Below are 17,937 nucleotides of genomic sequence, written 5' to 3'. Positions count from 1 at the left end.
TAGTTTCTCTTTCGTAGACCTATGATTTCTAGTACCTTTATCAAACTACAGTTCCAATGAAGCTTTGGGGGAAATCACCTGCTTTAAATGTGTGTTGGCTGTGATTTAAATAGATGCTGTGGATCCGCCCTGAATTTACTTTTCTCCTTCTACCCCCCAATCCTTTAGTCTGCTGTGCAATATCTATTCCAGCAAACCTTTGCAGGGGCCCAGCTTGCCACTGGAGGCATAAGTGACCTCAGCTGCAAGGAGTACCTTTTACTAGCTACAACTGGTTCACTAACTATAGGCATTTCTGCACAGGGTTAGCCCAGCTGGCCCAGTCAAAGGTATCAGGACATGTGATTGAAATCCCTTTGGACTACTGTCTGGGTTTTTAGCAAGACCATATCTGCCAGTTTGGGCAGGGAGACTGTGGGGCAGCAGGATAAGCAGTACAACCCATTCTGCCTCTATGGCCCAGTGTTAGGTATGGTCCCTTGATAATGCACTGTGAGTAGAGCTGTTTATTTTATTTTAACATCAAGCTCTTCAGGACAAGGAGTTTGTACTCTGTAAACCATCATTCACTATCTTGGTGCTGTATAATAACAAATAATATGGACCACTCTGTTTGCTCTGAGCATGTTCTTAATTGTACAACCTGAACTGCCTTTCAGTTTTCTCCTTAATCAGAGCGTTAGAGACTTCTAAACTTTCAGATTCACTTAATGAAGGAATGGGGAGCCCATGGCCTTCTGGCCAGATGTCCAGCTCGCATAATCTCTTGCAGTTCGCCATGCTGTCTGGTGCTGATGAGAGTTACAAACAATGTCTGCGAGGCCACAGGTTCCCTTCCCCTGCTTTAGAGGCCACAAATGCTCTTTGGAAAATCAAATCTCTATCCACATTTGATGCATTCGCTCAGTTGAACTATTACACTAAATTTGTGGTGGGTGGGGCAATATCGCCCTCTGATTAGCTGCCCAGTTGCTTACCTTGAAAACAGGATGAAGAACTGAAAGCATCTAAGACTCTGGTGGTTGTTTAAAACACTGGAACTAATAAAATGAAAGCACTTTAAAAATGGTTTGCTTTATCTCTCCCGCTTCTCCCTCCCCCTGTGCTTCATATTCATATTTAATCCATAGCATTTGAAACTTTCACGGTAGTTTAACATTGACAATTCAGATGAAGTAGCAGTAAGCATCCACTTCTGGAACATAATTTATTTTCCAAAAGAAAAGTTTGTCACTGTATTGTGCTTATCAGCTCTCCATTTGAAATATGTTCAGGATATTATGCTCTTTAATGTTTCTAAAATGGCTAGTTACCATGCCTGCTGTTGCCTGTATTCTATAATATTTTCCTCTCATCTTGCTTTCTCTGGTAACTTTTGACAGGGTGAAAGGGGAGAAGCAGGGCCCCCTGGGAAAGGCGAACGAGGTGAGCCTGGAGCTCCAGGGCCAAAGGTCAGTTTGGTTTAACTTTGACAATTAAAGTGTGCATTTTGGAGCTTTGTGTTTTGGTTTGTGTGTTCTTAAAAAAATAAAAGCTCTGCTGGTGATAAAAATAAATTTCAGTGTGATTTATAGTGCACTACAAAAGTCATTTGAATTTATGCTGGTCACTTTGGGGCACAGCCCAGCCAGAAATTATTTATGTAAACTGAGGGATCAAATGTTAAAAGCCAAACCTGTAGCTATGCACAAAATTTCTTCTTCATAATTGCAATATTGAAATTTAGGACTTTCAAGTATGTCTATGCAGAATTAACATCCTAAGGTGCTCACCATTGCAATGTTTCAAGTCCAGCTAATAAAATAAAATAAAATATTGACAGTGCAGTCCTATGTCTGCTGAGAAGTCTCATCAAGTTACTGCCAGGTAAGTTTGTATATGAGTGCAACCTTAACCTGGTTTCTAACTTTGAGTCAGGAAGGAGTACTTCTACGTACATTCCATTATCTCATTAATTTACTGCTACAATAGGATTTAGGAATTCTTTATGCTTATTGCTTGCATCAATGTAATTTATTCAAAAGGTCTGAGAGCTACCCAAAATATTAAGATAAGAATTACAGGCCTATGGGTAGTATTCAATATTAGTCACACTCAGAGTAGATCCATTCTACTCCACTGAAATTAATGGGCAAATTATTGGTAAAATATTTTGGCCGCCCTTCACCATAAAGTCCTAAACTGAGTTACAACAATTGAATATACAATTATAAAAATGAATAAAACCATTGCAATTATGAAACAAATAAAACCATTTTTTTTGGGCAGAGCAGTATAAATTCAGCAAAAGAGGTGGGCCTTTACTGTCAAAGGCCAGACATAACCAACATAGGTCTATTAATTTCAGTGGGGTTGCTCAGAGTAGAACTTTTTTGGAGACAACCCTCTACAACAAAGGCACACAGTTTTATTTTCTCAGTTATTCTGAGTAAATGGACCCATCCAAATTGGTTTCTTGATTTGCAATGGTTACTTTATCTGACAAGTTGATGTCTGGGGGGAACGACATGTTGAGAGAATTTAGCAAGCTGCTGTAGTAAGAATTATCATGTAGCCTGGATTCATTAATACTAAATCATTCATCATTCATATACCTGCATTAATATCTGTTATTTAGAAACTTAGTTGTCATTATTGTAAAATGAAGTGTTTCTACCACACCAGTAATGGGGAACCTGTAGCCCCCTGATGTTGCTAAGCCGGAGCTCCAATGATCTCTGCCCATTGACCATGCTTGCTAGTCCAACAACATCTGGAGGGCTACAGCTTCCCCATCCCTGCACTAACTTTACAGGTAGCTGATACTAATTCCTTTTCTTCTCACTTTCCTTTTTCTGTCCTCATTTCTCCTGTCCATCTTGTATGTATTCCATCATCCAGGGAAGGTCAGGCGAATCTGGAGCTAGAGGCCCAAAGGGGTCGAAGGTCAGTAGTAAGCAAATTTTGGTTTTACTGATTCAATGTGATGTGGTGAGGTTTTGTGGTCTGTTGTTTAGTTCATTTTATATGTGTATAGACTGCCCTTCAAGCAAACAGTTTGCAGGGAAGATTACATTAAAACAAAGTGACGGCAAAATAGCAGAAGGCCTTTTTCTGTGCCAGCAACCTGGTTGTGGAATTTCCCCTCAAAGACTAGTCTCGTCCCTGATGGTCTTTAGGCAGGGAGTGAAAACTTTCTTATTCTGTGTGGCTCTTGATAGTTTTTGACTTATGATTGAAGAGTATTAACTATGCTGCTTTTGATTACAGTCATACCTCGGGTTACAGACACTTCAGGTTGCATTTTTTTGGGGTTACGGACTGCCGAAACCAGGAAGTACCAAAACAGGTTACTTCTGGGTTTCGGCAGTTGCACATGCGCAGAAGCACCGAATTGCAACCCGTGCATGCACAGACATGCCACTATGGGTTGCAAAGGCTGCAGGTTGCAAACGTGCATCCTGCACGGATCACGTTCGCAACCTGAGCATCCACTGTATAAGTTTTTTCTTTTTCTGTTTTTGTTACTCGGTAGTGTTTTCTTTCATTTTGTTCTTTTATGTAAATTGCTTTGATCCAGAATGCAGAATGCAACTGTTTCAAAGGTGGGTAACATTAAAGAAGTAAATCCAAAGTTTTAGCAAAGCATATTTAGCAAAGGCCAGACTGTGCAGGAGAGGCCACAACTGGTATACTAGCCTAAATGGATGAAGGGCACTCTAGATGCTGTTTGGGGCTGTAATGACAAAGCTATATCCAGGAGCACCACTAAACTGTGAACCAGATCCTATACAGTGAGTACAGCTCCATATAGATCAGACTGAACGCTACTGTATCTCCCTCAACACAGCACCCTTAGCTGGATAGATGTTGCCAAGCTTGCTCAAACACATCTGCACACTGTTTCCCTGTATTCAAGAGATCACCAATGATGTGGGGATTTAGCCAAATGTTGCACAATGAGGAACTGTTCCCAACATGACCCTCTGCAAGAAGACAGGCTGCTAAGATCGCCTCGTAGAAGTTTCACTGTGCAAAGGCTGCTAAAGTGTTATTGTTGTTGTTTCTTATTTAAAACCACATTAACACTGAAAACATCTTGGTTCAGTCACAAGCCGAGCTGTACTGTCACAAATAGCTCAGAGCTGTGTACTAATGTCTTTCTAGAGCAGCCTTTCTCAACCTGTGGGTCCCCAGATGTTGTTGGACTACAACTCCCATAACCCCAGCTAGCAAGGCCAGAGCTCAGGGATGATGGGAGTTGTAGTCCAACAACATCTGGGGACCACAGGTTGAGAACCGCTGTTCTAGAGTCTTCTCTGACTTTCCGCTAGATTATTGTTACTATGAGCAAATGGGTACTCTGTTGCCATCCTAATCAAGTCTCATACTGAATCTAGGCTGATCACAAAGATACAGCCCTTCTGTTATGTGCAGTGAACTACTTACATATGGACCGCGGCTTAGCAAAACACATCTGTTGCTGTTCAAACTCACCAATCCGTGGTGCCATTGGGGGTGGGGCCAGGTGGACAGACCACAGGTGAGCAGGCTTCACTCCGGTCCACACCTGGGGCTTAAATTTGGGGCAGAGCCTGCGCTGAGTGCGCAGTTGGCTTTGGATCTTCAGAGGGAGTAGCAGGTTCCAGTGAAGACTCAGAGAGAAGTGTGTCGTGGGACAGAGCTACTCATAGTGAGTTGGTGAGTTTATCGCGTCCTTCCCCACGTGAAACTTGAAATACTTATTTTGCTTTTTATTAGGGTGATTCTGGAGACAAAGGTGATTTGGGGGCAATGGGTCCAAGGGTAAGTGACTACCATTTGATCCATTCCATGCAGCATGATATTCGTTGCAGCTCATTTCCTCAAGCCGCCCAGATGAAATCAGCAACATTTTAAAACAACTAAAGTATATGTCTGGGTAGGCATGCGGAAATAAAAAAATTGTTTTCTGCAGGCATCTAAAACAGTATAGCAAGAGTACCTGTTTGATGTTAATAGGCAAAGAGATCTAAAAGTATTCAGCCACACTAAAAGGTTGACTCCTTAGAGAAGCAAAACAGGTATTATCTGTGAATAAATATTATAGCCTTGATCTGCAACATTTTAGCTTTGATTTGCATTATATCTCTGATGCACGCTGGGTTGTGATGTGTTTTTCTGAGACTGCACATTCCAGTTGTTATAATATTAGTCAGTTTTCCATTTAGCACATTGGTATGATCAGACTAAAAGAACACATTGTCACTGATGGCATTGAATAGATGATTAATCTTGTCTGTTCTAAAGTTATCATTAGCATTATCAAGGCCAATCAACTCTTAAGCACGTCCATCAAGATTTTATGTGCATTTGTACACCTTGGGTAGCACAGACTGTGTGATACCAATAAGCTATCTGAAGAGAGTGAGCTTGGTGCAGCATTTGAAAATGAAGCAGGAAATATGCATCAATCCATCATATTCTGGTATAAATCTTCCAGGCAGCTAACATGCCATTTCTGTAATAAAGCAAAATGATACCCTGAATGGAACTGTGCTGTAATCAGCAGCTCCGGCAAAATTTTATGTTGCCTTCCTCAAATTGATGAGAATAGTGAGTGATTTGTATGCTGTGCTCTTGATCCAAATAACATTTTGGGGTGAATGTTTTACAGGGCCCTCCTGGACAAAAAGGTGATCAAGGGGCAACAGAGATAATTGATTACAATGGCAATATCCACGAAGCTTTGCAGGTATGTCACCAGACGTCATGCACAGTAGGCATAATTATATTTTTCCTTCCATGCCCTTTGAGTTGGAATAGAAAGTGTAATCATGGTATTCATATGTTGCCATAGTTTAGGAGTTGAGTATGTGCTTTGCATCCATCCATCCAACTATCCATTGCCAGTCCCTGTGAAATATCTCAGCAAGGCTGGTAAATAACTCAGTAAGTACACAATGGTAAGATAAATGGATTGATAGTCTGACCAAGGCAGCTCTCTGTGTTTATTTTAATGATACACTAGAATATTCTGTTACTGGCAGTATAGTGAAATGGACACTCACCTGACTTTCTGACAACTGAGTCGCTGCTGCTTACCAGAAGGGGAGGGATGAGTTTGTAGTGAGGTTGACAGGGTGCAAAGGCATCAGCTGAGCCAATCTGGTGCTTCTACTGGAGAATTTATGTAACACTGACCTTCCCACCCCCTCCTTCCTGATAAGCAGCATGGACTCAGCTGTCAGAAGATCAGGTGAATACTGCTGCCACACTGTCCGCTACTGGCTTCTGGCTTCAAAAAACAAGCAGAAGCACCAGATTGGCACCACCAGTGCATTTGCAATCCACCAACCTCACAATCGCTGCACCTCTTGCTCCATCCATCCTGATACACTGCAGTGACTCAGCAGGACTGAGGTCAGATGACTAGTGCAGCTCCACCATACCACTTGCTGCTGTTTCCATTTATATGTCAAATCCATCTACAACCCAAATTAGTAATAGTAATAGCCTTCATAACCTTTTGCCTGTCTTTGTTGTACTCCACAATTCATAAAAGCAAAGGTCTGGTTTAGGTCAGGCGAACAATTACAGGCTCGGGCATTTAGGTGAATTTTCTTGCAGACAGATGCACTATGCTGCCATGTGCATTAACTCACAGGGAGAAATGGTGTCATTGGCATATGAAACACAAATGTATGATAATAATTTCAGAAAAGGTTTGGGTGATTTCAACTCAGCCTCTTGAAATACCTGGGTTACACTGCCATGATTGAAATTTCTATAACCACATGAGGAGAATTGAATAGGTCTAAAAGCCATCTGATGTAAGTAGATCTAAAAGGACTTGTAAAAGATGCTCAGTCTTTGAATCTCCAAGTGAACACGAACAGCAGTATTGCTATATGTCAGCTGTACCCTAAGAATTAGCAGTGATCTTTTCCTCTCTTCCGAGATTCGTCAATGCACACTGAACTTACGGAAAATTCAGAATTTGGCTGTTATTTAGCTCACCTCAGGACTTGGAATGCTATTTCAAGTAGGAATTGGCTTTGTTCCTCACAACAAGAAGGCTGTCCTCCTGGATGTGTGCTTAAGACCAGGGAAATAAACCAAAAAATAAGACAGAATTTTGCTGGCTGGCTTGCAGTTCCTCTGAGTCATTCCTTCAACTTCATTACACGGGTCATTAGAGAATAAGTCATTTTCATTCAAGCAGCACAGAACACTGTAAGAATTCAAAACCAAATAAGACTATTTCACCTACAAGTGGCCAATCCCGAAGTTCATTTCTTCTTCCTTCAGAAAGATCAAAGACTACAGTGAGCCCCAATCCAGTGAGATTATTTTACCCATGCACTACACAGGGGGTTATGTGTGTGAACAGTAGGGCTCTCGCATTGCAGAAGAAGAAGAAGAGTTTGGATTTGATATCCCGCCTTTCACTCCCTTTAAGGAGTCTGAAAGCGGCTAACATTCTCCTTTCCCTTCCTCCCCCACAACAAACACTTTGTGAGGTGAGTGGGGCTGAGAGACTTCAGAGAAGTGTGACTAGCCCAAGGTCACCCAGCAGCTGCATGTGGAGGAGCGGAGACGTGAACCCGGTTCCCCAGATTATGACACTACCGCTCTTAACCACTACACATGCCTACCCAGAGGCCAGTTCTGTTAAGGGTCTTAATGGTCAGCTAAAAAGGTATTGAATGACAGCATTAGTAACCTTTAACGCTTTGCACAAATGATCTCTCATAATTCTCCACTATTTCTATGGGAAGATAAATTAGAGTCCATTTTACAAATTTCTTAGTTTAGCTGGAGAAGAAATTATTAATTTTTCTATTTTTTCTATGGTGTTTCTTTTACTTTTGCAAGTGGTAGCAGCATTAACTATGTTGGCAGCCATCCACCACTCTAACCTTCCACACCATTCCAGAGCATTAGGGTAGTTGGGAGAATGTAAGCTACACACACCCAAAAAAGTTGAGAATTTTCAGAGGGGGAAAAATATTTAAAGTGATCTTTCTCTAAGAGAGTGGGGCTGAGAAAGAAAAATCTCAGGCTATTTTTCCAGGAAAAATAATGGCTTCTCGTCTAGTTTTGCCAAGTATTAAGTCCTTCAGCAGCAGTACTCCAGCAAACTGCTTTACAAACTGTATTTCAAGCTAAATATTTTTTCATACATGACCTGTGTAGCTGTTATTTTCCATAATAGTAAACTGTTTGTTTGCTTGCTTGAGTTCATACATGCCCTTTTCTGTAAGATCCCTTGGTGGGTTGCAACGATATTACAAATGGCTAAAACAACTTACAAACATAAGAGGCATATATATTGGATGTCAAAGGCCAGGCCACTATAGATGTCCACCTCTGACTCATTTCTCCAGATCAGGATCAACAGTTGTAAAGAGAGGTTTGGTCCTTAAATCCTACAGTGTGGGGGTAAATATTGCCATAAAGTGATATTAGGTATTAATGCTAGGTATACAATAATGACAAAACCAGTGTATTAGAAACCATTAATTTACCAGAAAAGGAGTATTTAAAACTAATACATCCATTCGGATGAGAAAATGAATTCAAAGCTCTAAACACTGTAGGTCCCAAATGAATCAGACCATTTCCAACAATTATCTGTATGCCAAGTTTGCTACAACAGGGGCATGTAGAGATATATTTCGTCTATGGGATTCCCTTTTCCTTCCATTTGCAGATTGCCAAAATCCAACTTGGACTGTCTTATGGAAATGATGGAAGGATTTTTATTTGAGTCATAGTTTAGTGGTCAGAGATAAGCAGGGGGTTGCTTTAGTTATACATTTATTAATAATCCTTATGTTTCCTTTATTCTGCCCTATAAAGATTGGTATCAAGCCAGCGCTATCAAGGAACAATGCAGGCTATAAATCAAAACAGACAAGCACAGTGCTTCTCAAGTCATTTTTCATGGTGTTAAGCAGAGCTGAATATTAGTGTGCTTCATTCTTTGTAACTCCTTTATATGAAATAATTGAAAATGTTCCACCTTACAGAGAGCCATTACAATGCTAGATGCTAGATTCCTAGTTAGGATGATACCACTCTTTTATGAAAGTAAGCAAAGTAATATTCTGTTAGATGCAGACAATAGGTGATGGGGTTATTCACTAACTGTGCAGGATAATTTTTATAAACAATCAGCCTAGCAAATAGTGTTTTCTTACTCTAGTAGTGTTACTGCAAGTCATGAACAATAGTATGTAACCAGCACAGCTTCTCAAAGTTTGATGAGACACTGTTCTTTTTCTAAAAGACTATGTGGTACTATCAGGAAAAGTGTGAGGATTGTACCACTTACCTTCTCACAATGTGCCTATGTGTTTGAGTTGGACTTAGCAGTTTGAAAGCATACCAGCGCGAGTACATAAATAGGTACCGCTGCGGTGGGAAGGTAAACTGCATTTCCATGTGCTCTGGCACTCGTCATGGCGTCCCATTGCTCCAGAAGCAGTTTAGTCATGCTGGCCGCATGACCCAGAAAACTGTCTGTGGACAAGCGCCAGCTCCCTCGGCCTGAAGCGAGATGAGTGCCGCAACCCAGTAGTCACCTTTGACTGGACTTAACTGTCCAGGGGTCCTTTACTTTTACTGATAAGGATCACAGTCTTAAATTGCTGGTGTATCTCTGAGATTAGTAGGTCTATTTCTGTCCTGACCATACTGGAAACTCATTGGAATTTGAAGAATACACAAGAATATCATGTTTAAAGAAATGTCTGTTTCTAACAGTAATTAAACCTATGCAGCACATTCCACAAAGTATTTAAGATTTGAGTATTCTTAAGCTTATTAACGTCTTTGATGCCAATGTTCTCTAATGTGTGGATCACAGACATTTACTGGCAATGCAAATATATCCTTTTCAAAATCTGGAGGTGCCTTGGGCATGAAAATCTTATGGACAGGTTTAAGTTTTTTTAAAACAATCATACTAATTAATATCAATTGTGTTTAATGTTGTTGTTTTTTATAAAAAAGACAGTTTTCTTTAATTTATCTGAGACAGGCAAACACTTATCCGAAACTGCCCAAATTCTGTGAAATCCATTACTAAACAAGCAAAGTATTTTATTTCAAACTGAACATCTGGTAACATTGTCTTCTGTTAATACATTTTGCCAACAGAGGATTACCACCCTAACTGTCACGGTAATTCTTATTGCATGACTTATAGTGTTTTGTAGCTCTTTTCTTCCTTGGTGTTGCATGTTCATAACTTGCCTGATTTAGAATGTGTCTGTTTCATCAGATATTGACTTATCACTACATATATTTCTACATCAAGTGTTATCAGTGTTGAAAACCAGGACTGCAGTTGAAATTAATAGCAATGATCCCATTCATTTCAGTAAAGAAAATGATTTAAAACTCTTGTTTGCTAGTCTAACAAGTTTATCTTTATTACAGCTGCGCATTTTCACTTCTGTTTCTCTTAGTAGGAATTTTTGAAGGCAAGGCTTGCGCAGGATATTTCCCAGTAGTTTTGTGTTTTGGATTGGGTTTTTTTAAAAAAAAGCCGTATTTCATAGAAGTTATATGCTAGAAGACACAGACCACACTTACTCCAGAATATTCTTTAATTCATCCTGTAGAATTCATTAGGATCTAAATGACAGTGCTCCAAAATAAGTGATTTGTGAGCTGCAACCAGAGTTGTCATCTCAAATGCAACTTCTTTACATTAAAAAAAATGTCCCTTTTCCTGTTCAGTGTTGGTAGAAAGTAAGTGTATTAATTCCAGATGTAAAAAACATGGTTAAAGGAAATTTCAGTTGAGCAAGCTGAAAATTTGTCTGTACCTCAAGATCTGATACAGTGAACATGGTCTTCCTCCTCCTCATCCTTCTCTGCCCTCTGCTTTCATTCACCCCCAGTGGATGCATGCTGGACTAGAATTCTGCCATGCAGTATTGCTAGGAAATAAAGATAGTTAACTATCTCTAGCAGTTCAGAGAAGCATGTTTTGACATCTGTACGGATGCTTTTAAAGCCGCAGATATTCTTTCCGGGACATCTCACTGCAGTGTAGCCCTTGGAGTGGTAATAGCCACATGTTAAATCTGTGCTGCAAAAACCTGAAGTTCCACAGTCCAGAAGAACGGGGCATGGCTTGCATGCAGGAGGCATCAGGGCTAACCCCCAGCATCTCCAGTAGACCTCAAATAGGGCTAGGAAAGTTCTCTAATATCACCTGTGAGTTCACCTGTGAGTCTGTGCTCGAAACACAAAGGAAACTGTATTACAGTCACCATAAATTATGTGGTGCATTGTGTTGAAGGAGGTTAAAGGGTTCTGTAAAAACTTAACTAATTCCAAAAATGAGATGGGGATCTCTAGTTAAGAATGGTTTCATCTGTGAGCTGAGATGTTCTGTCCTGAGTCCTCACTTGCCTTTCCCCCTTCTACTTATGTGCTTTCTAACTCACACAAGACGTGATTTCAAAACCACACGAACCTATTCCTGTCGAATTCATGGAAGGCATAGTGATGTGTGTGTTTGCACTTTTGTCTTGTTTCTTGTGCATTTGCACACACCTGTAGCGTAAATACTGCTTCCGTGATTTACATGTGTATATTGCCAATAAGAAAATAATTAAGGACATATATGAGCATGGCAGATAAGTAAAACTGTCTGTGAACAAGGTCGAAATAGACACATTAATGCAGGTAGTGAAATTTCAAAGTCGACTCTTCTGTTAACGGAACAAACAAGAAGGTGTGGTTTTCAGTAGAGAGGTGACAGCGGGTAGTGCTTAAGCCTTCCAGTACATAACTTTTCCACTGCAGTGTTTTCCATCAAGCTCCTTTCTCCTCTATGTAATATATATAATGCCAGTGTCCAAGAAAAACTTTATCTAAACGTATCAACCCTACCTCTTTGGCACAGAATCCTTCTGAGAGGCAAGCAAAGGATTATTCTTATGATTTAGCTGAATAAGAAACAAGATAAGGAACGAGGCAGCAGAGGCCCTGAAAACTTAATTCTGTGTTAGGGTGGGCTCATACCTAAAGTTTGCACTATATACAGTCATCTTAATTCATGCAACAAGAAGGGAGTTGCTATCCACACAATTAGGCCTTTACCCTGTTCCACCGCTCACTACCTAAATGCCAATAGCTGCACATGGCACAGGTTAGCTGTTGGTAGAGAACTTACTTACACAGCAATTCAAATGGCCATCATTTGCCCACTGGTCAAAAATTGCTCTTATTTCAAAGTTAAATGTGCTTGTTTTGTTTGCAGAAAGCTATAGACTTTGTTACCTAGAAGTTAGAATGCTAATGGACATTCTAATAGAATTTCTGTTTGTGCTGTCTGTAGTTGATCATTGAGTGTCATAGTTGTTAACTGCTTCTTAATACAGTGTTTTTTGTCACATTGGTTTGTTACTAATGAAGATTAGTATCACTGTGCCTGACAGATAAAAACTTTAGAAATCTGGATGGTGCTAGATTAAAAAATGAATTGTTGTTTACCTTTAGGGTCCTCCAGGTCCACCTGGACCCCAAGGATTGCAAGGGTCAAAGGTGAGTTTCCAACTGTTACTCATTTGACAAAGACCCCCTGAACTTTAATTTATTTCCATGCATAGTATGGTCTGAAGGCACATGAGGCTACCACTTTGTAGAAGTTAAGGGGGTCATGGTGTGATCATTGTCTGGGTTGGTATCCTTCTGGAAGCAGCATGTATGCTATCTTGGGTTCCATGATGGAATAAACGCAGGACGTCAGTGTAAGAAAATAAATACTGTGCTCTTAAATGCATAATCATTACTAATAGCACAAACCTATGCTTGTCTAAGGAAGCCCCACTGAATAACTGTGTGCAGGATTTCAGCCTAAGAAACTTTTTACTGCATTATGTTTTATATTTTATTTTTCCTTCCTTAATATTTATTAATAATTTTAGCCAGCATCACAATAATTCATTTAATTAATAATTTAATTTGTAATTTTAAATTAAGATACCTTAATTTACCCTAAGTAACCATACACAGTCTATGTTCTTTTTTATTCTCATCTAAAGAATACTGTTGCTCAAAAGGTGGCCAGGAGAACAGGAGTAGCCAACATGGTGCCCTTCGGATGTTTTCAGGCTATAACTCCCATCCAACAACTTCTGGAGGCCATCTGTATAACTGAAATGGGTAGTCTTCAAAACATTCCCACATCCACCTAGATCCTGGCCAATACCTTATTCTTATTTGTTTTACTAGGTTGTCTGTTGACATATGAGATTATTATAGACCAGCACAGTTAATTCATATTGACCCAGTTCGGAAATAATAGTACACCATAGTTTAACACTATGCGGACAAATGTGGACAAACACTATGTTTAAGGATCACAATCCTAGGTGCCCCCTCCACTTCTTCATCACAGCCATGAAGAAGAGATAAGACTACTTTCAGACTAACTGCAGCTTATTTTTATTTGTAAAATAATTTAAAAACAGCTGCTTCTTATTTCCTCGTGGCTGTTCCATAAGAGGGATGGGCGTGTGTGTAAGCCTAAGAATCAAGCAGTCTTATTAACAAAGCATTAAACTACAGTATATTCCAGGAAATAATAACATAGTGAAATTTTCACTTTGCAGGGTGAACCCGGATCTCCAGGATTGCCAGGTGCTGATGGAGAGCAGGTACTTGAACAATTATTGCTACTGAACATATGAATGATACGATAATAGGTAAAAAAAAGATATAGATAATAAATAAAATAATTATTTTTGTTGAACAACTCTTTCCTACCCCTTTTCTTTTGTTACGGAATGAAAGATGCTGCCAAAAATAAGTGAATACAGTGCCAATAAACAACCCAGAAGATGTTTCTGGATTTACTGGCCCAGTTCCCACATCATGGTAAACCATGGTTATTAGCTCACTGGGAGGGGGAAATGCTGTCCATATAAAAGGTCCCAGTTTCAATTCCTTGCATCTCCAGTGCTAAGAGAGACTCTGGTCTGAAACCCTGAGAACTGCTTCCACTCACTGTCCAAATCTACTTGAACGAGTGGTCTGACTCAGCATGAAGCAGCATCCTGTATTGCAATATTTACTGTGAATATACAGTAAATATATATATCAATCTGGGGTGTTCTGCTGCTTTTCACTCACAATGAGGAGGAAGAAAACCACAATATATGGTTCGGCATTATTTCCAAACCAGAGATCATGGTTTGTTTTCCTCTTACAAACCACTATTAGTCATCCAAGAACAAAGCTTAGCTACAGATTGTAGTTTGTTGGGAGTGAAACCAACTATGATCCCTGGTTTGGACATAATGCTAAGCCAGGGATTATGGTTCTTTTCCTCCCAGTGGAAGCTGATGGGAGGAAGGCAGAGCAAAATGGGAGTGGTTTGTTTATACACAGTAAGTCATGCTCAGAGGCTGATTTTAGATGATCTTGTAATATAAGACTCATTTATGTGACTGTGCTGTTGCAGGGGCCTAAAGGCTCAAAAGGTGATACGGGTGACCCTGGAGTACTAGGAGAAAAAGGAGGAATTGGACTTCCAGGATTGCCAGTAAGTTTGCTTAAAATGTGCCTGCATTTTTAATTACATCTTCAGTGTCTGCTTACTCTTAAAGAGTCAAACATTATTATTATGAAGAGGGCCATTTTAGCACCATGCAGAAAGACCGACACATAGAGAAAGGTCTCTCTAACAAGGAGCTTATAAGGTACACAATGACAGAAAGAGAGATAACAGGAGATCAACAGAGGCAGGGGAATCAGAGGAGAAAATGTGTACAAAGTGATGTATTTGGCTTAGTTTAGTTTCACAGGATGAAGATTAAGAGATCCAACCAAAGACATATGTGAAAAGAGAACTGTAAGGAAGGCTTTGAAGGGAGAGGGAGAGAGAAAGAAAGAGAAGGAACCATTTGGGTGCTTCCTGAAGTGATTTCCAGGTAAATAGGGCAGTGAGGAAATGTCAGCTTAGTATCAGTGCAACATGATACAAAATACTCATGATAAAAAAATGCATGGGATGTATGAACTTTAGACCAAAAGTTGTATATGTCACAGAATGCCCTTCTAGCCATCTCTTTTCCTTTGGGAACATTGAAGTTTAACTGCTTTGATGGATAAACCATTTGTTCTGTTTTCACCCTAGAACGTGAAATTTGACAAAATTTCAAAGAGTATGTTAATTGAACAGTGAAGGGGGTGGTGGAATCTTTTATAAGGAGAGGCACTTTACTGGGATTAATCTTAAATGTATTGAGATGCAACCTATTTGCAGTTATTCCTGGGTAGGTCCTTTTGACTGTTATCTCATTACAAGGATCAAAATTTAACCATAACATATTTTAAGCGATTGTAGAAATGTAATTTTAAATAGTGAGTAGTAAAATGATTACACTTTAAACACAAGAGAAAAATGTTCCGTAGACTTTATGCAGTCTGGGCTCTCTGTATTTACTATGACATTTTGGCATGACACATAATTGGCAGTCTGATTGAGCAGTGCTGTTCTGTGCACAGTAGGGATACTGTACCCATGAAAAATCTGCTCCTTATTAGCAGCCCCCTATGGGATCTTGTATACAGAAAGCAAGAACAGATGCACATGGGGTCCTACTGAGCATGTATCATGTTCAGCAGATCTGCTGATCAATTTCTATGTGCACAAGATGTTCTGTGTTCAAATGGCCATTATTAGTGATGCTGTCAAAGTTGGTAATTACCTGGTTCAGAATGCCCATCCGCCGATGCTTGAGTGTATTACCTAATTTCCCTAAGAAATTATTGTCCAGTTTGTGGTGTAAAATGAGATTATTTATGTGTGCCATGTGTGAAAATCAACCCACATCAAATTACTGTATAAAGCACTAGTCAAGCATGATTGTGTAATTTACATGTCAGTGTGTCTAGATAAAGGCCAGTATTTGCATTTGTAACCTCACCCAAAAAAGCAAAATTGTAGTAGACCATCCAGAAAATGCCCTCACACAAATTTGCCTTGTACTTTCATTTATTTCATTTTATTTAAACCCCATCTTTGAAACAAGAAGCTCATGTTGGCTAAAGAAAGATAAACTTAAAGAATAATATAAACTAAAAAGAATAATAAACTTAAATGTAATAGAATAAACTATAAACAACGAAGCAAATCAGCTAACAGAAACAAAATGTAAGGGTCACCAAAACTGTAAACCTGCCATAACGTCAGCTGTAGGTAGAGACATGCTCCAAGTACATTAACACTGCAATCCTATATGTGTCTACTCAGAAGTAAGTCCCATTGAATTCAAATCTGACTTCAGATCAGATATAGGTTGGCTTGTGCTGTAAGAGTTGTTGAGACAGGATTTGGGCATAAAGCAAAATAAATGATGCCTATAATTATAATTATTAATTATTAATTATAATTATAAAGTGTAAGTAATGTAATGAAAATCTGTCTTCTGAACTAAATATTCCATGAGTTGATAAGATGAAAGCTTTGTTCATTGCGTAAATACTGATTTTGTAGGGATCCAATGGTATGAAAGGAGAAAAAGGAGATGTTGGCTTGCCAGGTCCTCAAGGTCCCTCTGTAAGTATTTCTATGCTATCTCAGTGCTTCCATAAAAATATACTAATGTCTTCTATTACCGGTAATTTTTATTTTATTTTTTAAAAAGAATGTTTTGGCATCACAGCACAAGGGCATCAAACAGAGCAGTCAGTTAAAAATGTTTGAAATAAAAGCTGATGGTCATGGTCTTGGAGGGCCATAGAAATGTTTTGCAGGGTGGGATGTAGCTCACCGATGATTAGTTCGGCACCCCTTCTCTATTGTCTTCTTGATAGAGGCTAATGGGGAAACCTTTCAAATAAGTTTTTCTATGTGATACAAAGCAACAGTGCATTAGCATTTATTACTGCAGGCACAGGAATGGTGAGTAAGTTAGCTCCTAAATTTATATCTCACCTCTTCAATTGGAATGCCAACCACTGACAAATATTTATTTGTTTTTTATTAAATACTCTGATGCTGTAAAACTGATGTTTTAGTTATGTTTTGTAGATTTTATTGCATTCTATTTGTTGCAAGCTGCCTTGTTACATTTTATGAAAGAACAGATTATACATTTTCGAATAAATAGTATATTTTATCTCATGTAAAGGATTGCAGCTTTCAGGCAGATGAGAGGTGCTACAATTCAGTAAGAACATGTGTTAGTCTGAACTAATTATCCTGCTTTTACATGTAGATCATAGGACCACCAGGACCTCCAGGCCCACATGGACCACCTGGACCTATGGTAAGTCCTTTTCGGTTATCACATATGCAACTGCTGAGAGCTCAGACCAAAGGAGAATCGTTCCTCTTTCTGGAAGCTGTGGATGGAGGACGTTGCAAGGGCAGGGCTGGTAGGGGCAGGAGGCAGGTATTAGTAGGATCAAGACATGGGTATTTTTGTGGGTGTAGGGCAAATGATGACATCTGAAAAAGTGGAGCAAAGGGCTCTTGACTGTATAAATGTTGGCAATCATTTGTATGTCTGACTGGATATCAAGGGGGGGGGAATATGGAGAATCAAACGTTTCAGACATGGATCCAGTTGACTTTGAAAATGGATTGTAGTTGGAAGTTGATGCAGAGTTTCATTCTGTCTTGACTAGTTAGGTATTTGCCAGTTAATTAAGGATTGTTATTTTATGCAGCTTTGGACGGCGACAAGAACAGCAAGCACTAGCTATTGGCACAGACCAATTTGTAGTTTAGAAATGTCCTCTCTAACTATGACATTTTCATTCTTATTTTTTAGGGACCTCATGGACTTCCAGGCCCAAAGGTAAAGAATCCAATACACAACTAACTTCATTATGTTTATTTGTTATGCACTCATTCTCGTTAATCACGTTGAAGCATGCAGTCATGTTTTGTTCTTCGTCGCACTTTTCTGTTAAATGTGTTTTTTATATTCTTAAACCTTT

The 17,937-nt window shown here is 39.4% G+C and overlaps 1 protein-coding gene across 1 annotated transcript in view; it reads left to right on the top strand.

Moving 5' to 3' along the window:
* The window catches only part of COL25A1 (collagen type XXV alpha 1 chain), a 309,311-nt gene that overhangs the window by 253,137 nt on the left and 38,237 nt on the right, over positions 1-17,937 (top strand). The window contains exons 20-30 of the mRNA XM_083459390.1: positions 1,383-1,451; positions 2,881-2,925; positions 4,741-4,785; positions 5,636-5,713; positions 10,126-10,149; positions 12,484-12,528; positions 13,599-13,643; positions 14,450-14,530; positions 16,487-16,549; positions 17,211-17,261; positions 17,769-17,795. Of these exons, the coding sequence (XP_083315516.1) occupies positions 1,383-1,451; positions 2,881-2,925; positions 4,741-4,785; positions 5,636-5,713; positions 10,126-10,149; positions 12,484-12,528; positions 13,599-13,643; positions 14,450-14,530; positions 16,487-16,549; positions 17,211-17,261; positions 17,769-17,795 (573 nt within the window). The remainder of the gene's footprint in view (positions 1-1,382; positions 1,452-2,880; positions 2,926-4,740; positions 4,786-5,635; positions 5,714-10,125; positions 10,150-12,483; positions 12,529-13,598; positions 13,644-14,449; positions 14,531-16,486; positions 16,550-17,210; positions 17,262-17,768; positions 17,796-17,937) is intronic.

This window comes from Podarcis liolepis (assembly GCF_965112155.1).
Source record: "Podarcis liolepis genome assembly, chromosome: 9".
Lineage (NCBI taxonomy): Eukaryota > Metazoa > Chordata > Lepidosauria > Squamata > Lacertidae > Podarcis > Podarcis liolepis.
The sequence above is the reverse complement of the archived record's forward strand: the minus strand, read 5'-3'. Positions and strand labels throughout refer to the sequence as shown.